The sequence below is a fragment of the Narcine bancroftii genome, chromosome 1 (assembly GCF_036971445.1).
Source record: "Narcine bancroftii isolate sNarBan1 chromosome 1, sNarBan1.hap1, whole genome shotgun sequence".
Classification (NCBI taxonomy): domain Eukaryota; kingdom Metazoa; phylum Chordata; class Chondrichthyes; order Torpediniformes; family Narcinidae; genus Narcine; species Narcine bancroftii.
Window position 1 is genome coordinate 197,414,806 of NC_091469.1, and position 25,679 is coordinate 197,440,484.

At 40.0% G+C, this 25,679-nt stretch overlaps 1 protein-coding gene across 11 annotated transcripts in view; it reads left to right on the top strand.

Moving 5' to 3' along the window:
- Positions 1–25,679, top strand: part of LOC138737104 (disabled homolog 2-interacting protein-like) — a 592,760-nt gene that overhangs the window by 174,289 nt on the left and 392,792 nt on the right. Inside the window, exon 1 of one of the 11 annotated variants that reach the window (XM_069887673.1) lies at positions 16,395–16,729. The exons of 9 other annotated variants lie outside the window; for them this stretch is intronic. In XM_069887673.1, the coding sequence (XP_069743774.1) occupies positions 16,609–16,729 (121 nt within the window). In that variant the 5' untranslated portion in view covers positions 16,395–16,608. Of the gene's footprint in view, positions 1–16,394; positions 16,730–25,679 lie in introns of those variants that run through there. One more of the 11 variants, XM_069887690.1, reaches the window with a different exon arrangement.

Consider the following 25,679-nt stretch of genomic DNA (forward strand, 5'->3'; position numbering starts at 1 on the left):
TTGTAGGCTTCTTGCTAACCACCACAACTCCTACTGGTGGTTGACCTGGGCATTTTCCGCAAACTGGCAGGGTGGAAGGCACTTCCAGGTATTTACTCCCCAAAGCCTGAGGTAAGAACACCTAGACGAGGTGTTCACAGGCTGCTTGCTTGTAGGGAGTGATGTGCTAAGAGCACTAGAGTGTGACACAAGGTCAATATTAGAGGGGTTGTTTGTGCAGACTTGTCTTTCCTTGTTGTGCTTTTTAGCCAGCCATAGAATGTCTTCCTCCACTGCTACAGCCCTTGGGCCTTGAAATGAACATTTGGATAACAAAGAGCCTAATATCTGACATTTGGTCTAAAAAGAGCTGCTTGAATATGGTAGACAGGGTAGGACATTGAACCAACTGCAGATTAAATGATTAAAACTCGAGCATTCTGCGAAATATGTGTTGCTGTCACGGCATGGTTCCTCTCTTTTCCCATCCCCTTTATTTTTCTACTGTTGTCCTCAACAAAGCTGAGTTCACAAGGCAGTAAGGATAATCATCTGAATCACCTGAAGAAACACACAAAGATCAGCGAGTACAGAGCCGTTGTCATACCCACGCTCCTGTTTTGCTCTGAATCATGGGTCCTCTACCGGCATCACCTACGGCTCCTAGAACGCTTTCATCAGCGCTGTCTCTGCTCCATCCTCAACATTCATTGGAATGACTTCATCACCAACATCGAAGTACCCGAGCTGGCAGAATCCACAAGCATCGAATCCACGCTGCTGAAGACCCAACTGCGCTGGGTAGGTCATGTCTCCAGAATGGAGGACCATCGCCTTCCCAAGATTGTGTTCTATGGCGAGCTCTCCACTGGCCACCGAGACAGAGGTGCACCAAAGAAGAGGTACAAGGACTGCTTAAAGAAATCTCTTGGTGCCTGCCACATTGACCACTGCCAGTGGGCTGATATCGCTTCCAACCGTGCATCTTGGCGCCTCAAAGTTCGGCGGGCTGCAACCTCCTTTGAAGAAGACTGCAGAGCCCACCTCACTGACAAAAGACAAAGGAGGAAAAACCCAACACCCAACCCCAACCCACCAATTTTCCCTTGCAACCGCTGCAACCGTGTCTGCCTGTCCCGCATCGGACTTGTCAGCCACAAACGAGCCTGCAGGAGACGTGGACATACCCCTCCATAAATCTTCGTCTGCGAAGCCAAGCCAAAGAAGAAAAAAGGATAATTCTGTTATCGTGTCTAGACAGATGAAAGTAAGGTAGACCAGAAAGTGGCTTGAGCTGTGTATGAGGTATAATTGTACTGGCAAGAAATTTTAAGTTGCTTTCATCTGATTTTGTAGTATGGGTGGATTTTTTCCAAAAGCTATTTGCTGTTTACTTCCTTTTGTCAGATGTTGCTTTATCACTATTAATTGTCCCTGTCATCCTTCTCACCATACAAATGGGTTTAGTAAAATTGGGTAACTCTTAATATTAATAGAGATCTTTTTGGGTCAATCAGGGTCAACTTGTATTAGCATTGCTAAATGGGATGCTAAAATCATTAAAAAAATATTGAATATATTTAAGGAGATCATTTGATTTCTCTGTCTAAAACATCGAGAGTTTGGAATCTATTGAGAGAAAAAATTACCCACAATTGTCTTGAATGGCAGAGCAGAAAAAATGGCTTCCTGCTCCTATTTTCTATACTTTTAGTCAAATCTGTTAATGCTGCTTTTCATCCTAAGAAATTTTTGTCAAAGAATTAAGCTAGATTTTCTTTTTTGCACAAACTGCATGGAGAAGCACATTTCATATGTTTTTAACCACTGGTCCTTAAATTTCCAATAATCTTAGTCCAAAAAGCTTGGCATAGAACTCGTACATTTTCACTAATTTTGTGTCCTCTTGATTGTCTTGAACCTTGAAAGGTAAAAATCTCTGGAATCTATTTATAGTTGAGAGAATAGCAGACTGTCAGTTAGGAAAAAGCAATGTAGGTGATAATAGGTGAGCAGAAAATGACATTTGCTTATTATGCATTTTGTTATCCTGTTTGCATAAATGAAACTTGTATTCATTTTTAGATAATGCAGTATTCTCATTTTGACAGGTGTTCACTAAATTGAAATAATAGCAGATTAAAAGGGTGCATACAACATCTTTAAGGCACCAAGTTGTATACAGTAATCTACAGAGCAGTATTGAACTGTGCTGTAGATACATGCAATCAAACAAACCAGTCGTTAAAGAACACCAGAAATTTTACTGGAGCTCCTCATTCACTGAAATTGCTGGGGATGTTTTAACTTTACTAATATGTCAGCTGTTTGTATATCTGTAAATACATTTTGACCCAAAATGTATGGATTCAGTTCAATAGTTATAAATGAACCAGAACATGCTCAAGCAAATCTCCTTCCTTAGATTTGCTCTTCAACAGACTGTGACCATCAAGGTAACAGAATGGTATATTGCAATGTCTGACACAGTATGGCCCAGGTTTTGCTTTGCCCCAGGGTCTTGCTGTGAAATCTGTTAACATTCATGGTAATACCAAATCAAATCCAGAGTGTTTACAGCAACACCACCTATGGTCATCTGTCCATTGACTAGCTGGAGAGATTTAGCAACAGAATTTTTTAAAATGTCATTTAGATTATTTGTTAACATGAATGGTGAATTTGAGAAATAAAATGCATGAGCAGACTTTAGTATTCAAAATAATAGATCTTTTCAAAATATGACAAATATGGGCTTGCTTGTTCACCTGAATTATTGATGGGCCAATTGTATAGTCAATAAAGAAACCTTGTGTAGTATAAATATCACACGCAGTTTGCTTCTTGGTGCCACCATTGATTAAGGGAATTCAGTATGTCAACACTCAAGGCAATTTCATGAATCCGAGAGAGAATTGTCTTGCAACTTGAGGATTTACCCTGGAGCTTGAAAGCAAATCTCTCGAGACTTGCAAGTCAAAAATAAATTTTAAAATTCCCAGTTGGGCAACAACTTGATTTTTTTTTTTCAGTGGGTTTTGTGCCCATCTTGCGACCAGAAAATTCAATGCCATATTGTCTTGTTTTCCATGTAGGATTGCAATTGTTTTGCATTGTAGTCACTTTAACAAAAACTTGGAGTAGGTCCAAATTGATGCCAAATGAAATATGGACAATGTAAAAATTTAGTCAACCAGAAAATGCTCATCTTGCAAGATGGTTAATTGAGATGAACTTCAAAGCCTAGATTTACATGCAAAAAAACAAAGTTAATCATGTGGCCATTGGAATCGTAGTGGACAATAATCATATAAGGCGTTTCTAGAGTGAATCAAACAGATTTATTCTTCATCACCTGCACAACCTTTTAATGTCCAGAATCACACGCTCGACACATGCTGACATCCTTGTGCACTGACATCACATGGCCAGTTCGATGCCTCCTGGGAGTTGTAATGCTGCCATAGCCCCGCTACACGCCCCCCCCCCCCATCCCTGAACTAGCAGAAAGGTTTATCCTTTAGGTTGAAAACATCTGTGATGGACTGTTGGCTGCTACAGTGGAGAAGACGACCACATGAGCTGGCTTAAGCCTGGCAATAGTGAAAGACTGTAGCTTTCCTCCAATATCCAAAATACAGGTCAACCTAGTTTTTCTGAGTAACCCATAAGGTCCTTCGTAAGGAATCTGTAAAGGTTGACCAAGTGTTTCCCTCCGGAGAAGACATATTCACATTTTTTTTAGGTCTTCAGGCACAAAGGAAGAGTGTTCTCCATGTGTCGATGATGGTATAGGAGTCAATTTTCCTAGAGTCTCCTTTAGCCTGCTCAACAGTTCCTTAGGATTATCACTGGAGTTGGAATGGTAAGGGACAAACTCCCCTGGAACCACCAATGGTGTGCCGTACATTAGATCAGCAGATGAAGCTTAAAGGACCTCCCTTGGAGTTGTTCTAATGCCCAGTAATACCCAGGGCAGCTCATCAGCCTAGTTTTTGCCCTCTAACTGAACCATCAAGGCTGACTTGAGATGTTGATGAAATATTTCCACCGTTCCATTGGCCTGGGGATGATAGGTATGATGAAAAGTTGTACTTAGCAAATGAGACAAGGCTGTCCATGGTGAGGAAGTATCTTGCACCACTAAACCAAAACGAGACACCCAGGAACTGAGGAACGCCTGAGCACAAATGTCTGCAGTAGCATCGACTGTAGACACAGCCTCAGGCCACTGCACAAACCTGTCTATTACTGTAAAGATAATGGTATCCGCTTGAAACAGGAAGTGGACCAACAATGTTCACGTGGACATGAGCAAAATGCCAAGTAACTGTCGGGAAGGACTACAGTGGTGCCTTAGTATGCCGCTGAACTTTTGCTTTCTGGGAGGCAATGCAGGACCTCACCATTTGTGTAACATTTTTTAAGACTGTGCCACACGAACCTGTCCAAAACCATGTGAACGGTCGATCTAATTGATGGATGTGAGAAACCATGCAAAGAGCCAAATACTCAATGTTTCCATGATGATGGAACTACTGGGTGTGGGTGTCCTGTTGATATATCACAAAGGTGTAATTTGCCACTAGCTGCAAACTGGACATTTTTCAATTGCAAGTTCGTAATTGCAATCTGACAAGGATTCATCTCATGGTCATATTCGTGGGCCAAATAAAGGCTATGTAGTCAATACCTTTATCTACAGTCGAAAACTCGAATGGAGCTGAGTGAGAAAGTGAATCAGCTACTACATTTCCTTTTTTGGAAATATGTAGCATTTTTGTGGAGAATTGTGAAATGAATAATAATTGCTGTGTGGTCATGCAGAACAGTGCTCTGCGACCTTGGAAAATGCAAATGTTAAGGGCTTGTGATCGGTGTACATAGTAAAATCTCTGCCCTACAAAAAAATAATGAAAGTGTCAAATAGACAAGTAAATAGCCAAAAGCTCCTTATCAAAAGAACTGTCTTTCTTCTCTGCTTCATGAAGATGGTGGTTGAAGAATGCTAATTGTTTCCATTGACCATTGACATATTGATGAAGTGCACATCCTATGGCCATACTGGAAGCGTCTGTAGAAATGGCAGTGGCTGCATTTAAAACTGGGTAGCTGGGCATAGTGGCATGAGTCAGCAAATCATGCATTGTTTCCTTCTTCAGTCCAATGTATGCTTCTAGAATTTCCGGACTGTAAAAGAGGCTTCATGACATGAGCTGCTCCTGGAAGAAACCGACGGTAAATATTTACGATTCCCAAGAATATCTGTTGGCTTTTAACTGTAGCAAGTCTTGAGTACTTGGTAATGGCCTCAACTTTGGTTGGCAGCAGAGTCGCGCCTTCCTGAGTAATTGTATACCCCAAGAAATTAATATTTTCTTGTCCAAAAATGTATTTATCTGGATTGATGATCAATCCAAACTTTTGAAGATGAATAAAGAATGTACGAAGATGTTTCAAATGTTCTTCCGTAGTCCCACTGGCTACTAAAATGTTGTTGAGGTAAATAAAGACATTGGTCAAATCACGTCCTAAAGCATCTATCGCCCGTTGAAATGATTGAGCGGGATTCTTTAATCGGAATGGTATTTGTAAAAATTCGAACAACCCTAATGGGGCAATTATTGCTGTTTTTGGAATGTCTTCTGGCTCTACTGGTACTCGGTGATAGGCACACACCGTTTATTTTGGAAAAGATCATTGCTCCATACAAATAAGCCAGGAAATCCTAAATATGAGGTATAGGAAAACGATCCGGGATGGTGGTGTCATTAAGCCGCCTGTAATCTCCACATGGTCGCCAACCTCCATTGTGCTTCGGGTCCATATGTAATGGAGATGCCCAGGGACTGTCAGACTTATGAATTATGCCAAGTTCCTCCATCTTGACAAACTCTTCCTTAGCTAAGCACAGCTTCTCTGGAGGTAAGCGACGTGCTTCAGCATGGATAGGAGGGCCCTTAGTACAAATGCGATGAGTAACACCATGTTTTCCAATGGAGGCAGATAATTGTAGAGTAATAATCTCAGGGAAATCTTCCAACAGCTTGGAGAATTCATCAACTGGTTTACCTAATGTTTGAAGGTGCAGAGCAGGGGTATAGGCGTCTGTCAGAGGAATAGTCTGAAAAGTAGTTCCATCTATTAGCTGACACACTTCGTAAATCGACGAGGAATGAATGATCTCAAAGAAAATCTGCACCAAGCAAAGGTCAGGATACTGCTACTATAATAAATGGTCAAGTGTAGTTGATTCTCAAACTTGACATTTATCTTCCTAGTGCCAAAGGTCAGATTGTTGGAACTGTTAATTGCTTATATTTGCAGAACTGGGGTAGGATGGCATGTGTCAATACTGGTGGGTTGAAATACACCAACTTCTGAACCCGTGTCCACCAGAAATTTTTGCTGGAACAACTGGTCCCATACATACAGTACCTTTCAGGTTTCTCGTCAACTGCTGCAACCCTTACTGGCGGTTGGCCTGGGTATTTCCTGCAACTGACAGGTTGGAAGGCACTTGCAGGCATTTACTCCCTGACACCTGTGGTAAAACACCAAGATGAGGTGTCCACAGGCTGCTTGTTTGTCTTGGGGCATTGCTGCTTGTAGGGAGTGATGTGCTAAGAGCACTAGAGTGTGACACAGGGTCAATATCAGAGGGCTTGGTTGTGCAGACTTGTCTTTCCTTGCTGTGCTTTTTAGCCAGCCACAGTGTGTCTACCTCTGCCACTACAGCCCTTGGGTTTTCAGATGAACACTTGGATAACATGAGCCAAATATCATCTGACATTTGGTCTAAAAAGAGCTGTTCGAATAACATTTTGGGCCTTTCACCAGCTGGCACGAACAGCATTTCATCCATTAATTCTGAAGGGGCGCGGTCTCTCAACCCATTCTCTATGGGACATGCCATATACACGTAATAAAAGTGCTTTTAAAGCATCATACTTGCTGGTATGTGGTGGATTCCATAGGAAGTCGTTGATCATTTTAGTTTTTGGACTCATTTGAGTCACCAGTTATGGCCACTGGAATTGTAGTGGACATGACCAAATAACCACACAAGGTGTTTCTAGAGTGAATCAAACTCAGGAAGGTTCGTGTCGGTTTTCAGAGAGAGATTTGTTTTTCACTGGACACCAACAAATTATTTCTTTTAATCAGCCACTTCATTGTCTTGCTGAAGAAACTTGCCCCATTAGGGTTTTCCAGATGATAACCTCTTTCTTTCAGGTCACCACAGAGTTCCTTTTCTGTTTCTCTTATTTCAAGTGAAACATTAGGCAGCCAGTCCTCTCCCCTTGTATGAACCAGGCTGAACTAAGCACTCACAACCTGTCTTCTAAATGGGGTTTTCCACAAATTTGCCAGCTTGTCCTGTTTCAATCCCAGCTGTTGCTGCTAACTGAAAAACTGCTGAACTGATCTCTCGCTCTCTCTCTCTCTCTCTCTCTCTCTCTCTCTCTCTCTCTTTCTGTGTGTGTGTGAGAAAAGCCTGTTTGACTCTCTCTCTCTCTGCTTGCAAAACCACATGACCCTCTTAGAACAGCAAATAGTACTTCCAGATAGCCTGCGATCCGAACCTACTCCTCCGAGTTCTTTCAACTATTGCTTTTGAAAACACCAATCCATTAGTGAAGTTTCTTGGTCATTCTCCAAAGCTTTTGCAAAGGCTCTTGGAGCCAGAATGTTGGCTTGAGCAGAGCTCCAGTATTTTAAATGAGATCTGTTTTGAAATGTTTGTATGTGACCTACACTAAAAAAAAAACCTACCCCAATTTATTTCCTTTTTAAACATATCTATAGCCTGTCTCACATATCATTTACATATACAATAGTGGTTTCACCACAATCTGCTTTACAAAATGTTTTAAACAATAGCATTTTTAAAAGGTTATTTACACATTATTTATCTTGTACATGTAAAAAAAAGATGGTATATCATAGCAATGCTTTATAATGAGGAGTCATGAACAAATAACTTTGAAAATCATACTTTATACAACTGGCATAAAACTAGAAACCAAACATGACTATGGGTTCACAATAAATAATGATAAAACATAAGAAAATGAAAGGCAGACAGGCTGTAGCCATCACCGAATATGCACTGTGTATGTATGGCCAAAAATAATGATTTCACATGTCAGATGGGCATGGTTTGCACAAAATCAGAAAGTTCCTAGCTTTTTGAGTTTGTCAAAATATAACTCAAATGACTGAAATTGTTTTTCACATCCTCAGATTTGTGATTAAAAAGGTAAGCCTGAGCTCTGGCTCTCAATTACTGATTGATATCGTTAGCTGTTGCTCATTCGTGGGGCCTCATGTTTCGAATATTTTGCCATCACTTCAAAATGACTAGCCTCTGGGATGAAGCATTAGGGTTTGACTTCAGAACACAAGTAAAGTCAATCTTCCTGACAATTGACAATGAATCATACTTGAATCAGTTGTAGTGCCATTTGGTTGCAAAAGCTAGTGAGGAATGAATACAATTTCTCTCATTGGGTTAATGGGACAGTGAGTGGTTTCCAAGGAGACTAGGATTGAAGCCTGTGTCATTAGTAAATTAGTGGAATCCAACCACAATTTGTTTTGAACTGATATTTGAATGTAGTTAATTTTATAATCGAGGGTGTTTGGAATGGTTGGAAAATTGTGCATCTGTAGTTGATATTGCTGTATTAGTCACCACTTAGATGGGATGATGACATTATTATTCATTACATTGATCTGTGTTGATTAAAATTATTTGTCATTGAATTTAAAGATTCTTTTAAAAATTATAGTGTTAAATGTTGTTAGGTTCTTTTCATCTTTGAATCTCCACCTAAAAACCTGTATAATTATAATAAATAATAAGACTATAATTAAATAAAATCTATTTTTCTTATAATGTAAGCAATTAAAAAAACTACTTAAGAGCAATTTCTTAGAGTTGATGGTTTCCAAAAAGGCTTTCATAATTAATTCATTCTGAGCTTGCATCAAATCTTCCCGTTTGAAAGTGGTGAATTGTTTAGACCTACCTGTATCGTAGGGTTAACAACAATGGAAACAAAAGCCATATTTCATTAGTTGCAAAATTGGACTTTTTTAAGTTTCTTCACCTTTCAAATAATCCTTTAATTTGAAAATTGTGCAATAGGTCTTCTCCATTTTTGCTGAGGAATTAATAGTGGTTACCAAAACAGCTGTGGATGAATATGTTCCCACCAAATCGTTTAAGGCTTTTCCCAACCAGAAGCCCTGGATAAACTATGAAATCTGGAACTTGCTGAGAGCCAGATCACAGGCAGATCCAGAGGATCAAGGAGCAGGTATGACCAATAGAAAGCCAACTACCGTGCGAAGTGGAGATTCTGGATGAGAAAAGAAACAGTAAAGGATACCAGACAGCTGTGGTAGGGCCTAAATGACATAACCTGCTCCACAATCTAGTGCAATAGAAGACACTAAAGCTTCACTCCCAGCTGAGCTCAATATCCTCTGCACATGATTTGACCACGTGAACAAGGAAGAACTGTAGCACAACCCCATGTCCCCTAATGATCTCCCTCATTAGGGGAGTATCCGAAGATGTTGTGCGGGGTGCCTAAAGGAAAATAAATCCAATGAAGGTGTCCAGTCTGGATAAAGTATCTGGCCGAGTACTGAAAGCCTATGCTGACCAAACAGGTTCTCAATTCTACCAATGCCAAAGAAAAGTGTGGTAATTTGCCTAAATGACTAGTGGCATTTACATCCACTGTGATGAAATGTTTTGAAGCTGTAATTGAAGCATATCTGTTCCTGTCTGGGTGGCAACCTTGGTCATTCCTATTTGCCTACAGCAGCAACAGGTCAGATGCCATCTCACTGGGTCTACACAAAACCCTGGAACACTGTTGGTCAACAAAGATGCATACATCAGGATGTTTTTTTATTGACTACAATTTGGAATTCAACACCATCATCCCCTCAAAACTAATCAGCAAACTCCAAGATCTGTGTAATTGGATCCTGGATTTTCTCACCTCAAGACCCCAATCAATACGCAAAGGCAAGAACATCTCTACAATTACCATCAGCATTGAGCACCACAGGGCTGTGAACATAGCCCCCTCCCCTACTTGCTTTACACCTATGACTGTGTGGCTCATTCTGAAAACAACATTTAAAAATTTGCTGATGACACCACGGTCGTGGGCTGCATAAAAATGGATGATGAGTCGGCATATGGAAGGGAGACTGAAAGCTTGGCTGAATGGTGTACTAACAATAGCCTCTCACTTAATGTCACCCAAACCAAGGAGCTAATTGTAGTCTTCAGGAAGGGGAAACTAGAGGTGTACAATCCTTAATTGAATAAATTAATGGGGGAATCAGTGGAGAATCTGAGAAAATTTAAATTCCTGAGAGTCAACATCTCGGAGGACCTTTCTTGGACCCAATATACTAATGTTATCGTGAAGAAAGCACATCAGTGCCTCTACTTCCTCAGGAGTTTGGTATGACATTGGAAACCTTGACAAACTTAACAGGATTAATGGTCAGTTACTTAAGAGTTTGGTTGAACAGAGGGTTCAAATCCATACAGCCCTCAAGGTTGCTGCATAGGTTAGTAGGATAGTTAAGAAGACCTATGGGATGTTGGGCTTCATTAATAGGGGGATTAAGTTCAGGAGTAGAGAGGTCATGTTGCAACTCTACAAAGCTCTGGTATTTTGTTCAGTTCTGGTCACCTCATTATAGGAAGGATGTGGAAGCTATGGAGAGGGTGCAGAGGAGATTAACCAGGATGTTGCCTGGATTAGAAAACGGTTCTTACAAGGCAAGGTTAGCAGAGCTGGGACTTTTCTCTTTGGAGTGAAGAAGGATGAGCGGAGACTTGACAGAGGTCTACAAGATTGAGAGGCATAGACAGCCAGCACCTGTTTCCCAGGGCAGGAACAGCAAACACCTGAGTACAAAGTTAAGGGAGGGAAGTTTAGGGGAGACATCAGGGGTATGTTTTTTTTTTAACAGAGTTGTGGGTGCCTGGAATGTCTTGCCAGGTATGATGATGGAGGTTAAAACGGGCATTTAAGAGACTCTTAGGCAAGCACATGGGTGAAAGAAAAAATAGAGGGTTAAGGGGAAGCAAAAGTTTAGTACTTTTTTTAAAGGAATATATGGGTCGGCACAACATTGAGGGCTGAAGGGTCTGTACTATGCTGTAATGTTCTATGTTCTACAGATATGTGGTGGAAAGTGTGCTGTCCAGCTGCATCACAGCCTGGTATGGGGACACCAATACCTCTGAAAGTCCTGCAAAAGGTAGTGGACACAGCCCAGTACATCACAGGCAAAACTCTCCCCACCACAAGAAAATCTACATGGAATGCTACCATTTGAGCACAGCGGCAATTATTGAGGAGCCACACCACCTAGTATGGTTTGTTCTTGCTGCTACCATCAGGAAAGAGGTATAGGTGCCACTAGGTTCAGAAACAGTTGCTCCCTCTCCACCATCAGACTTCCAAACAAGAGACTCAAACAGAGACTTATTTAACAACTCTTATTTTGCATATTTATTTGTTTGTGTATTGCACAGTCAGTTGTTTCATTTCTTTGTTTCTCTTTTGTATATGTGTCTCTTTTCTTGAGTACAGTTTACAGTTACCAATAAATAGAAATTCTGCCTCGTCTGCAGAAAAAAAAATCTTGGTTGTATGTGATGTCATGGTGGTACTCTGACAATAAATTTGACCTTTGAACCTTTAACATTATACTCATAATTGCTGCATGGAATTGGATCAGTAAGACAATAATTACGATTATCCTTTGACAGGAAAAGTATCCTTTAGGGAGAGTTAAAATGCTCTCAGTGATTTGTAGAATGTGTGTAATGACATTTTAAAAAGTAAGATCCTTAAGTTGCTAGACTTTTTTTAATGCTCGAGTTTACTGTGACTGATAGTTGCAGTTGATTGCAGTGTTCAGGTGTTAAATTACCATAAATGTATTTACTTTTTAGTATTTTCAGTTAATTTTGGTTCAACACCAAGGAATATCAATCATTTCACTGATTATACTTTTGGAAGACAGCTAATTAGAAGTTGAGTATCACTGCCTTAACCTCACCACTCTTGTAAAAGAAATATCGGAATATTCCAAATAAATAATTAGTTGGTGTGGTTCTTTTGCACTATATCTGTTGTTCTAAGTGTATATTTTAAATTCGGTTTCATTTTTTGTGTTGTTTGGGTATAAATGCCAAATATTTCTAAATTTCACAATGCCCTATTCAAGGTGTCATGTAATAAACAGATGTAATTTTAGACAAAATTTCCTTTGGTCTGCCATAAGTGAGAGGCTCTGCAGCTGAGAGGACCCCCTACCTCTGCTGAACCTATCTATGTGATCTATTGGGATTGTTGTCTGAAGAGGGTGCTCTACAGTTCAGAGAAAGAAGAAAAAGAGAGTCTCTTCAGTCGCTGAGTGTCTGTGGATTCATCTCCAGCAATCTCGCAGCCATACAGACTTCTGTCCAAACCATCGGCAACCCGAGCTCAAGATCCAAACCTCTGCACCCTCAGCACCCTCTCGCAACCCAGTTCTTATATCTTTAACCAGTCTCCAGCAGTCTGGTGTGTGTCCTTTCGACCACATTTGTTGCAGTCCACATTGGCTTCTTGCTTCGAGTCACCAATAGTCTTCCGCCTGTGTGTTCTTCAAGTCAAATTTATTGTCATCTGATTGCACAAGTACAACCCGACAAAACAGTGTTCTCCAATCCTCAGTGCAAAATATGCAAACATACAACCAGGCATTACACACAAACTGGCAAACAATACATATTCAGGACAAGTATTTTAAATAAATATTGCTCATAAATTTGAGAACCTCAGGTGGATAGTGTGAACAGATCCTTTGAAGCTGCTCTTCAGATGTTCCTCAACCTGGTGGTGCTGGATCTGATACTCCTGTATCTCTTTTCCAACAGCATTTCTGAAAGATGCTGTGTGCAGGGTGGAAGGGATCCTCAATGATTTAGTGCATCCTCTTCAGACAATTATCCCTGTAGATCATGTTGATAGTGAGGGAGGAGAGGAAGACTCCAGTGATTCTCTCAGCCGCAGAGCCCTTTACTGGTCTGCTGCCATGGTCACTGTCCTGTAGAGTTGTTTTTTCTTATTCTCCTTCTCAAATGTGGGGTTGTCTCCCTCTTTTCTGATGCCAGTCCTCTGGTTCCCTGGAGTCTGCAACCCAATGAGGCCACTGTCCAACGCGGTCACCACCATCTTTGGCCCAGATCCCGCCATTGCAGGATTTTAAATTAAGCCACTGTCAGCTTCTTTAACAGGCAGTTTAAAGCCAGTATGGAGCTGTTGGTAGTTGGAATGGGTGGTGGAACCCTGCTGAGGAGCACTCTCTCTCTGCTCCCTCGGGTCCACACCAGTGCTGTCGTTATAGCAGCTCTGGCAGTGTCGCCATATTTTTTCCAGTTGGGGAAATGAGCTGAAGCAATTGTATTTTACAATTTATTGGGAAACCACTTTGTATCCCAACAGAGCTTCAGTGTGATAGTCAGGTTCTGTGGAGCCTGGAGGAGCAATGAGAAATTTGAAATGTATTTTGTTTTCACTTTGATATGCCACATCAAGCTAGTGTTTACAAAGAGTTGAATGTGCATATGTTGCAAGTACAGTAATTACATGTTTTGTATCCACAGTTTTGCAGTGCAGGTGTTTATTGAATAAGTGCCTCTATTGTATCTGATAATGGCAGGTGACTTGTCCCTGTTGGCTACAAATCAATGGCAAATCTGTCCATTGGAAGTTGTTAAATATTTCATTATCTACATTTATATTGGTTATTAAGATTTCAGCTTTAAAATGAAATGAACTTTCTAGCATATTAATGTTAACTGTGGATTCTTACTGGTAGGTTTCTGACAGTAATCTTGAAAATTGCCATGTTTCTGTAAGCTTATGGTGCTGCACCATTTATTGTTTTGTTCACGTGTGACTGAAAACTTGTGTACATGGGATATTTTCTAATTTTCAAATAAATTTAGTGACATGGGCCTAGATTTGCTGCTGGAGTTGTATTGATTTTGGGATGCTTGCCATCATCTCTGGAGTTTCTTGTTAAAGCAAAATCAGTTTTTCATCCTTTCAGATAATGATTGTAGGTGATCTCAGGTTTAAGCGATAACTTGTTTAAAAAATCCCTGTTCAATTTATTTAAATAGTGATACTTAGAGAGAACTTGATGCATCTTACAGTGCAGGGCTCATTGTAGGATTCGTTTTGCTGCATTTTGGAATATTGCCCAGAAGGAGCTGGGGAAATTAATTAAAAATTACTTTGGCTTAAAAACATCAGACAGCATATTGCAGTGACAAACAGAATCCCAGAACTGCTTAAGTTGTGCTGACAATTCCAGACCACTATTTAATAAAAAAACTGGGCAATCTCAACCATTACTGTTGTTAATTGGCAGTGACACTTGAAGCCCACTAGATACCTTCTGTGGAGGATGGAAGAATGTAACATGAATGCACTAAAGCCCCTCTTCAAGGTAGGAATATTGCGCCACGCAATAAAGGTATGAACGTGGAATGGGGGGGAGGGTTGTCATTGTCCCATTCTTTAAGCTGGCAGCAGAGGTAGTCACAGCGCCGAATCACATTATACCGGCGTTGTTTGCTTCATTGTGCAAAAAATAAAGCAAAACCGGCTTAATGACAGGTCTTCTTTACAGCAGTATTGCGGGATCTGTGTAAAGAGGGCTTAAGTATCTTTGCTGTGAGGTGGGGCTAAAAATGATTGTGGGGTCAAGTGGTAAGAGCTTTTACATGTCACTGACTGACATGTATTCAGGGATTTTTTTGATGTTGATTGGGTGTTTCTGAAGTGGAAACTAACTTAGTGCTGATGTTTCATTCTTTAGTCAGAGTATTTGAATTCTGTGTAGATGCTTTTTAAAAATATTCTGTGTAAATAGTTTATTGCGGCAAATAAGTAATTTTTCAAAAGTGATGTCGATGAAATCAAGGCATTACAACAGGGCAATAGGGTAGAGAAGATAATAAAATTATGACAGCATGCTGTTGATTGTGTTCCAATTACAGCACTGAGGGCTGTTTCAATTTAAAGATCATTTTTAAATAATGTTTGCAGGTGACTGTAATGAACTGGCGATCCAAGGGAAAACAATTTTGAGCTTCAAAGGAATCTCTCGGCCTAAAGGCAGGAGCCGACATGTCTATCAGATTTATGCAACACAAGGGGGAGTAAAAGGACTCATAGGAAATATAAGATTTTATCCATTACCTTTTGAATTCCTTTCCATTCACAAGTTATCAATTCTGTCACAATTAATCGGTTTTCAAATCTGTTATTTTACTGACCATGGGCAAAACTTTAAGTATTCTCAAACTGAAATTGTGTGAAATTTATTGAACAATTCCTGTCTTGAGAACCACTACTTCCTGAAAACTCTGTTTCCATGGGCAACCAGTCAGCTTTTGAACTGAATGTACCTTCCTGTCGATGTTTTACTTAAAAATTTCCATGTAAAGGAAGGAACATTTCTAGTTGCTATTGAACATTGCATAGCATTATTTTCAACTGCAAAACTCAAATATTCATGTTTTCAAGGGTCTTCATTTTTACTTTGCAGAATGAACTCTAAAGTACACTTTTAGAAGAATTATTGATAGTTAGATATGATAGAAATAGAGACTTTATGAAATCATTTTGACGTGTAATTGTTTTTCCACTATTGTTCATGTAAATTCCCTCTCCATTAATATATAAATGAATGTTATAGCTGGCTGATGGTTTGTGCAATGTGCTGAAGTGAAAGGAGAAAAAGTACATTGCATCGAGGCAAACTTATTTTCCATATTTGCTTTGTTTGCTTTAACGTTCCCAACAGGTGAAGCAAATTACATCACTTGCAATGAATATTGAGCATCCTGATTTTACATATAAAACTTTACTATTAAATGTGAATTTTGGGACTGAAGGCAAGAGCACATTTAAAGTTCTGCTTAATACTTGGATGAAATTGAATTCATCTGTTGTCCAGCTGTGATCTTGCCTACTTGACCCAAACTTCTGTAATGTTAACTTGATTGGCTCATTTCCGTACTGCCTTTAACATAGTGTGGGCCCCATTTATTCTCTGAAAACCTGGAATGGATTCCAGCAGAGCAGGCTACTTGTCGCAAATTGTGTTAATATATTACTTTAATAGTTAGTTGGAAGGCTATGCTAAAATGGAATTTCTACAAGTAATATATTTGCAAATAAACTAGCCTTGGGCAAAAATCTCTTGAGTTTTGTTTTTTTGCGGCAGGATAAACTCATTGGAAATGGACTGATTCCAGTTCAGGATTTTTTTTGAAGCTCAACTTTTGTTCACTGGTCCATAGAAGGCTAACAGCATTCAGTATCCAAATGCAACAAGCCTATCTTCTGTGGGTAGTGCAGAAGTATGTCTCCAACAACAGGCTTGGGCAAGCTTGCATTTTTAAAAAAATATATGACTGAGTATTGCTTTGCACATTAACTCGAATGAAGGATTCTGAGCCGAGGAGTTTGCTTTGAATGGATTGAAGACATTATTGCCAAAGAAACAGTTGACAAAATGTCAGTTAACAGCAGAAAAATCTCTGGACGTCCATCCTACTATTACAGACTATTGGGAAGGTCACGACTTCAGAGACAACGTAGTCGATCCAGGAGTCGCAACAGGCCAGGCAACAGGGGTAACACAGAGAGTTACGATGAGAGATTCTACAGAATCCTAATTCTAGTTAAATACTAGTTAAAACTCTTATTAATGTTATAAATGTGAAATTACCATTCAAATTGTGCATGCTCACAATTATTTTTTTCACTGTCTTTGCTAAACTGTTTTCATTGTATAATGTGGAAAAGCAACATCAGAAATTTTTCATCTAATTCTTAGAGAGTACTTCAGTTTTGTTAAAGCCAAAGCTTGAAATTAAAGAATTTTGTGATTATTTTGATTCATGAAATCTGAGAAAGAAACATCTAATGTTTAGAATCTGGAAAACATTTTAATAGGTATTAAGGTTGGTATCTGTTGAAAGACATCACTTTTTAAATAACAATTATTTAATTGTTATTTTTTATTCAATTATTCATGTTTTCTGTTTTACTATAATACAGCACTGGAAAAAAAGATCTAAAGCTAGTATTTAGTATTTCTTGATAGGAAACAAGTAATCCCTTTAAACTTGATCTGGAAAATGTCCAGTTTGAGTTCCAACACAAAAAAAAGCTCTGTTTTATTGTTCTGTTTTATGGTAAAGATTAAGTGTCATCTTTGATGAAAGATGTATTTGGCGGACGTAAAGATTTACCATAAATAACTGGACAAAAATTGACTTGACAAAGCATGGGTAGCAGTTTAAAAACATAACTCTTGTCATTTTGTATATGTGTTTGCTGATTTACTGAAAGCTTGTGGCAGCATGTAGTAGAATCAGGTCACTGAGACAGCATTTGCTTGAGGGGACTGCTTCTCTGGTTAGATCACATTTTGCAGATAAACTTGTTAACTTTACAACCATCTTTATCTCTAGTAGGTGGCCCTTAATTGTAGATATCCCTCAAGAGAAAACTTCTTCTCTACATACACAAAACAAAGCTTATGGATTCCGTATTATGCATAGTTCAGTTTCCACCTTCTCAGGAAAAACACTTTGGAGATTTAAGATATTGTTGCCAGGTCTAGAACATCTAATTTTAATGAAAGATTTGGTTAGAAAGGGTTGTTTATCTTGGAACATAGGAGACTTCGGGAAGTCCATTAGGATGGATAAAATAGTAAGGCCTGAATGAAGTAAAAGGAACAATTATTTTCCTTGAATGCAAGACAAGGAAACATAAATTTGAAGTGTTAGGAATTTTTCACTCTGGAACTAGTTGTCTGAAATGCGTTGGAGGTTGAAACCCTCTTCACATTTAAACAGTGCTTGATGTTGTAGCGGCATGCCACCCCAGCAATCGGGCCGGCACTGACCCTGGCAAGTGAACTGGCAGTCGAATGGCTAAGGCAGCATAAGAGCCAGTATCCCCAAAATGGCGCTGGCCCAGCTGATAGGGACAGTGCGCGGGGAAGAAGGTATTGTCATGAAAGAATGTACCCACATATAGGAGACCTGCTATTTTTATGCGGGCGGTGACATCAGCAAATGGGGGCAAATGGTGATATGAATCGCCCAGAGAGATACCTGACCACACTCGTGTGTGTGTGTGTGTGTGGTCTTCGAGTGGCGTACGGCTACAATGTGCAGTTTAAAAAGCTATGACCTTTAGGGCTGTGGCCTGAATACAAGAAGCTGGAATAACACTTAAAAATTCTTCATAGATGTATATGAATGAATGGTTATTTCTGTGTCATAATTCTATAGGTCTTATAATTGCACTTTCTGATTTTCTTCACAATTTGGACCTGTAGCTTCAGAACAGTAAATTGCAATTGCTTTTGTATGAAAATATTAATACACTTCCAGGCTTCTGCACCATAACTTAAAAGAGCAGCTCAGCCATGCATCTGAAAAGGAAAGAACATTTAAACTGGGAGCATGCTTTCTGCAAGATTGGCATAGTCTAATAAGATGTCCAATACAAAATATGAAGTTGGCTTTGTTTAAATATGCAAATAAAGGCCATAAATATCTGCTGCTGATTTTTATTTCAATATATCCACCATTTTAAAAATAGCACATGACATACAAAAATCAATATGTTGCTATTGCACCTGGGATCCCATCGTCTGTATCTGGTAAATCCTTCTTCCAAATTCCACCAACGTAATGAATATGTTTGTGCAGTGCACACTAGTCATGGAGAACCTCAACAGATCATGTAGAAAGTAAAAGGCAGTTGACGTTTCTGATGGCTGCACTGGCATCGTTGATCTCGACTTCCTTATTCCATTGCCATGCCATTTTATGTTACCTGGACCATTGTCCCAATCAAGGACTAAATTGTTACTTCGATTTGATTGTTTTCTTGAAGAAAGGGTCAGGTGCTAATATTTCTTTACCTTCTATGGATGTTGCGAGACCAGCTGAGTACCTCCATCATTTGTGTTTTCACCTCTCACCAATTACCACTCACTTCCTAGCTATCCCCTACCCCAAGCTTTTCAGAAGCCAAATCGTAATCATCAAACAGCTTCTGATTTCTTCTCAACCCATCTTATGCTGGACATTACCCAAAGGGCATGAATTACTGTTATTACTTTGTGCTATCCTTCCATGGTGCCATATTCAGAAAAAACCTTTGTCCATAACGAAGTACCTGAAACACTGAATCTTGTAAAAATTTTGGTCAAATTTGTTTATTTTTTAAAATATTTAGAAGTTCAGTTGCATTAATTGAAAGGCATGTTCAAAAAATTATCAAAATATCACAGGTGATGTGTGTCTGCTTGTTGAGGCCAGTAAAATATTTTTCAAGGAGTGGTTTTGAATTACATAGATATGAAAGCTTACTTTATAGATGTAGAAATTCTATTGCCAAGCTTGCAATATGAGCTATCCCTCAGCTCCTCCCCTTTGGGTGTATCTGCTACTGTAAAATATCATGTATAAACAAATTGTTTTTGCAGCCCTTTTCCATAGTTCAAGAGGGAAAGTAGATTGTTAGCTTGCTATGTAGCAAAAATGTTAGAATGGTTAATCAGAATGTGGCTTTCCTGCTAATCTTAGTGTAGTCTAAAACTTGAATCATCTCCTGCAATGAAATTAGGAGCTGTTGTAAATCTTCTAATTTGAATTATTGATGAAGTCCTTAGTGAGTGTGTTCAGATCTATTTACTGTCAAGCTAGCCTAGCAGTACTGAGCAGTTCAACCTACTTTAAATCATTAGTCATTGTTCAGTCTGGAGGACATTTACCAGTGCAGGCATTGTCAGTAAATTATGGAATAGATTAGATATCTGAAGAAACTACTTTGCATTTTCAGACTTAACCATTCATCCTCTAAATTTAATATTGATGGTCTTATTTAAATGTGAACCTCAATTTGATTTTCATTTTTCTGCATTTTTTAAAAGTACAAGAGTCTTAACTGGTAATAACCTGTGGCAGCAACTATTTGGAGCAAGGGTCTGCATAAGATTCATTACTTTTTCATGATACATTATTGTCCCACATTTAGTAAATCGACAAGTCAAGTAGGATTTGGATATAAACCATGTGCACATGTCAGCCCAAAATGTATGGATGTGTAACACATGATTCATGTAGATTCATTTTAAATATTTAAAGTGAATAAATTAATCTATCTCTTCTATTTGTAATGCTATAGAATAGGACCCGACTACTGACTAAACCAGCCAGCGAGGCAGTACTTTTCTGTTGCATTTGGTTGAATATTTCTTTAAAATATTGTGATATTTTAGTCTTTTTTTAAATCACGATTTTATGCCTGTCATAATTAATGTTCTTCATGATGCAACAATCTAGTTTGAAATAGTTTTTCGACGTACTGACTTAGCTTAACCTTTGAGCCAAATTTTTATCTAATGGTATAAGGAAATAAAAATGGTATAAGGAAAAATGTCTGAGTAAGTTATTTTGCAAGTCTTTTTATTTCTGTTGTGGATTATGAGGTTTGACAAAGTAGCCAGTTGTAAATTATAATGATTCAATTATAATTGATGTTTTGAAAAACAATGTTGAGACATGTTGCATTACAAAACTAATTCTAATTGGCCCAATCTGTTTGATTAGTTTAATTGAATTAGTGACAACCGTAAGAATCTCTACACGAGATGTTCCATTACACCATGCTGTGCCCTTGTATGTGACGGGTAAGATCAGAGCAGCTGAAATGTGACATGAGAACTTGTCAAATAATTACTACTAACTGTCAATTGACATTGTAATAGCAGCTTGAAAAATGAAGAACACGATGTAATAATCGAGGCAATGGCCTACAATGGAGTTAAGCTGAGCTAAAGTTGTGTTCCGGAGCTGTGTGATGTCACAAAGTGACGAGGAAATTATTTTGGAAATTGATCAACGTTGTTCCAGACGCTGAATTTTTATACAAGCTACGATGTTAAAGGTTTATATTTCCTGATAGTATTCTCTTTTGAACCTTGTTCTGATTAAAAATAAAAAAATCATCAACTGAGACCTTCAGCCAAATACTGCAGTAGTAGCTTCTCAGTAGCAGATAGTAATTTATTCAGAAATACAACTTTGCTAATGAAAGAGATTTTAGTTGGTGTGGTGTTCTACAACATTTATAACATTTTCTGTCATCTGCTTTGATACTGAGCAGCATTTATTCCATTTTGTAGGAATATGTATTAAAGCATATTAAATATAGCAATTCTAATGTTGAGTGATGGTATCCCGTTGTGCAATGAAGTTCTGGCAGATGAACATTAATTTCTGACTGATATTCCCATATATTACATCCAAATGTGGCAGAGCCAAGAAAAATTAGTAACATTGTGTCAGTTGGTAATGACTTGTAGCAGTGAATGTTATCATCAAATATTCCTTCTCTGTTCACTATCAAGTTCTGTACCTGCATAACTTTGTGTGAGCAAATCTGTCATTCACTAGTGTCTCTGATTTATCAAGTGTCTCTGGTATTTTCTGTTTGTGCTTTAAGCAAAATCCATTTTCAGGTCCGAGTTCATCTCAATTCATTAGTAGTAGTGATGGATGGGGTTGAATGAGCATTGTTTAATGTTTCAGGCATGTTGTTCCCAACCTCAAATGTTGTACTGCAAGTGGGTCCCTGCAAAGTCCATTGTTTGCTACAAAACAATAATAGGCTATTTATTAAAGAAACTGTACTAGTTTTAGCTTGACAAATATAACTGTGGTGGTACACCACCGGCCTACTGCAGGGGGCAACCTCTGTACCTGCAGGAGTCTAAGGGGACAGGACAACACCTGGCCGGCTGCCAATCAGTCGGGCTGAATGGATCAAGCCCCACCCGGCCGGGTGTCAATCACCCTCTAGGATATAAGCCTGCATTGGCCTCCTGAGGCCTCACACAGAGTTGCTGCAGCCACAGCCAGCCTGGCTCTGTGGAAGTCTTTGTGGATTAAAGCCTGTTGTTCAGTCTTTACCATGTGTATATCTGATACTGTCTAACAGCGCACCACAATTTAATCCACAAAATTTTCCCACGGCTGCCATGGAAAATCTCCTGAGCGCAGGGAGCCTTGACCATATAACCACTTACAGCACAGAACAAGCCAGTTCGGCCCTACTAGTCCATGCCATAACAAATCCCCACCCTCCTAGTCCCAGTGACCAGCACCCGGTCCATACCCATCCAGTCCTCTCCTCTCCATGTAACTATCCAGTCTTTCCTTAAATGTAACCAACGATCCCGCCTCAACCATGTGTGCCGGAAGCTCATTCCACATCCCTACCACCCTTTGCGTAAAGAAATTTCCCCTCATGTTCCCCTTATAATTTTCCCCCTTCAATCTTAAACCATGCCCTCTAGTTTGAATCTCCCCCACTCTTAATTGAAAAAGCCTATCCACATTTACTCTGTCCCTTTTAAAATCTTAAAACACCTCTATCAAGTCCCCCCTAAATTTTCTACGCTCCAGAGAAAAAAGCCTGAGTCTGCACAACCTTTCCCTGTAACTCAAACCTTGAAATCCTGTCAACATTCTCGTGAACCTTCTCTGTACTCTCTCTATTTTGTTTATATCTTTCCTAAAATTTGGTGACCAAAACTGTACACAGTACTCCAAATTTGGCCTCACCAATGCCTTGTACAATTTCATCATAACCTCCCTACTCTTGAATTCAATACTCCGATTTATGAAGGCCAACATTCCAAATGTCTTCTTCACCACACCATCTACCTGAGTATCAGCCTTGAGGGTACTATTTACCATCACTCCTAAATCCCTTTGTTGCTCTGCACATCTCAATAGCCTACCATTTAATGCATATGACCTATTTAGATTTGCCTTTCCAAAATGTAACACCTCACACTTATCTGTATTAAATTCCATCAGCCATTTCTCAGCCCACACCTCCAGCCTTCCTAAATCACCTTTTAATCTACGGTAATCTTCCTCACTGTCCACAACACCACCAATCTTTGTATCATCCGCAAACTTGCGTATCCAATTCTCCACCCCTACTTCCAGATCGTTAATATATATAACAAACAATAGTGGACCCAGGACCGATCCCTGAGGAACTCCACTAGTCACCAGCCTCCAATTGGACAAACAATTTTCTACCACTACTCTCTGACACCTCCCATCCAACCATTGCTGAATCCATTTCACTACCTCCTTATTTATACCTAATGCCTCCACCTTTTTTCCTAACCTCCTGCGGGGAACTTTGTCAAAAGCTTTACTAAAGTCTAAATAGACAACATCCACAGCTTTCCCTTCATCAACCTTTTTTGTAACCCCCTCGAAAAACTTAATCAGGTTTGTCAAGCATGATCTACCCCTGACAAAAACATGCTGATTACTCCCTATCAATCCCTGTACCTCCAAATATTTGTAAATACCATCCCTCAGAACACTTTCCATCAACTTGCCCACCACAGACATCAGACTCATGGGCCTATAATTCCCAAGTTTACATTTGGACCCCTTCTTAAACAATGGAACCACATGCGCCACCCTCCAATCCTTTGGCACTACCCCCGTGGCCAGTGACATCCTAAATATCTCTGTTAATGGCCCCAATATCTGTCCACAAGCCTCCCTGAGTGACCTTGGGAATATTTTGTCCGGACCCGGAGATTTATCCACCTTTATCTTTTTCAACACAGCCATCACTACCTCCTCGGTTATCCTTATATGCTTCATGACCTCCCCACTATTTTTATTTACTTCAACTGGTTCAATATTTTTTTCCCTAGTGAATACCAAGGCAAAGAAATCATTCAAAATTTCCCCCATTTCCTCTGACTTCTCACTCAGCTTACCCTCGCTATCTACAAGGGGTCCAATTTTATCCCTCACTAATCTTTTACTTTTAATGTACCTATAGAAACACTTTGGATTTATTTTTACTCTGTGTGCCAAAGTCTCTTCGTGCCTTTTTTTGGCCTTTCTAATTTCTTTCTTAAGATTCCTTCTACACTCCTTGTAGTCCTTCTTCAAATTCTCAGCTCCCTGCTCTTTATACCTCTTGTACACCTCCCTTTTTCTCCTAACCAGATTTCCAATATTCCTCGAAAACCAAGCCTCCCTATGACTTCCAGCCTTTCCTTTGATCCTCACTGGGACATATCTACTCTGTACCCTCAAAATTTCTTTTTTGAATATCCTCCATTTTTCATTTTCATCCTTACCTGAAAATATCCTGTCCCACTCAATACTCCCCAAATCCCTTCTTATTCCTTCGAAATTTGCTCTTCTCCAATCCAGAACCTCAACTTTAGGCCCCTCCTTGCTCTTCCCTAAAACTACCCGAAAACTAACGGAGTTATGATCACTACACCCAATTTGTTCTCCAACATTAATGTCCGATACCTGACCTAGCTCGTTCCCTAACAGGAGATCCAGTATTACACCGTCCCGAGTCGGTTCTTCTACTAATTGATTTAGAAAACAATCGTGAACACATTTAACGAACTCTAGCCCTTCCAGCCCTCTAATTGTATGGGTATCCCAATCAATGTGAGGGAAGTTAAAATCTCCCATGATCACTACCTTATGATTCTCACGCATATACATTATCTCCCTACAAATTTGTTCCTCTAATTTTCTTGGCCCATTTGGTGGTCTGTAATACACCCCTATTAGCACCCTCATGCCTCCTTCACCCCTCAATTCCACCCAAACAGCCTCACTGGATGATCCCTCCAGACCATCCTGCCACCTCTCGGAAGTAATGTCCTCCTTAACAAGCAGAGCAACTCCTCCCCCTTTTTTACCCCCTGATCTATCACATCTAAAACAAATGTATCCTGGAATATTAAGTTGCCAGTCCTGCCCCTCCTGTAGCCAGGTCTCACTAATTGCCACAATATCATGATCCCAAGTATCTGTCCATGCTCTAAACTCATCTACCTTGTTCACTATGCTTCTTGCCACCCAGACATGCTTCGTGATCTGGCAGCACGCGGTCAAGGCAATCATAGGCACACACGACTTCCTGGACTCCGATCAGAAGAGGTTGGTCCTACTCCAGTCAAAGCTGGATCCCTGTGCCTTCCAGTAACCAAAGGCTGCTCTACGTACAAGAGCGCAATGGACACTCTCGAGAACTTGTACAAGCCGCCCATGAATGTGGTCTGTGCAAGTACCTTCTCAACACCCGAGCCCAGCAACCCGGGGAGACGGCTGAGTCTTATCTGGGACACTTGCGAGATTTGGCCCGACTGTGTCTGGCTGAACCCGGGGTAGGTGTAGAGGAGGTCGAGAGGCTGATCCGGGATGCCGTCGTCTGAGGGCTACGCTCAAGGGCCATCCGGCAGAATCTGCTGGAAGACAACATCTTTGCCCTAACCAGGAATATGGAAGTGGTCCAAACCCTGGAAGCGGCAGCCCTGTGTGTCAAAGCCTTCAATTCCAGGTTCCCCAGGCTCCCTCATGGTCCTCTCATACTGCAGCTGCAGCCCCAGGCCGAGCTGGGGAGGAGAATGTCGCTGCGGCAGGCACCCAGCGCCCCTGTAAGTACTGTGGGTCCTGGTGTGGGTCAGATCGATGATCGCGC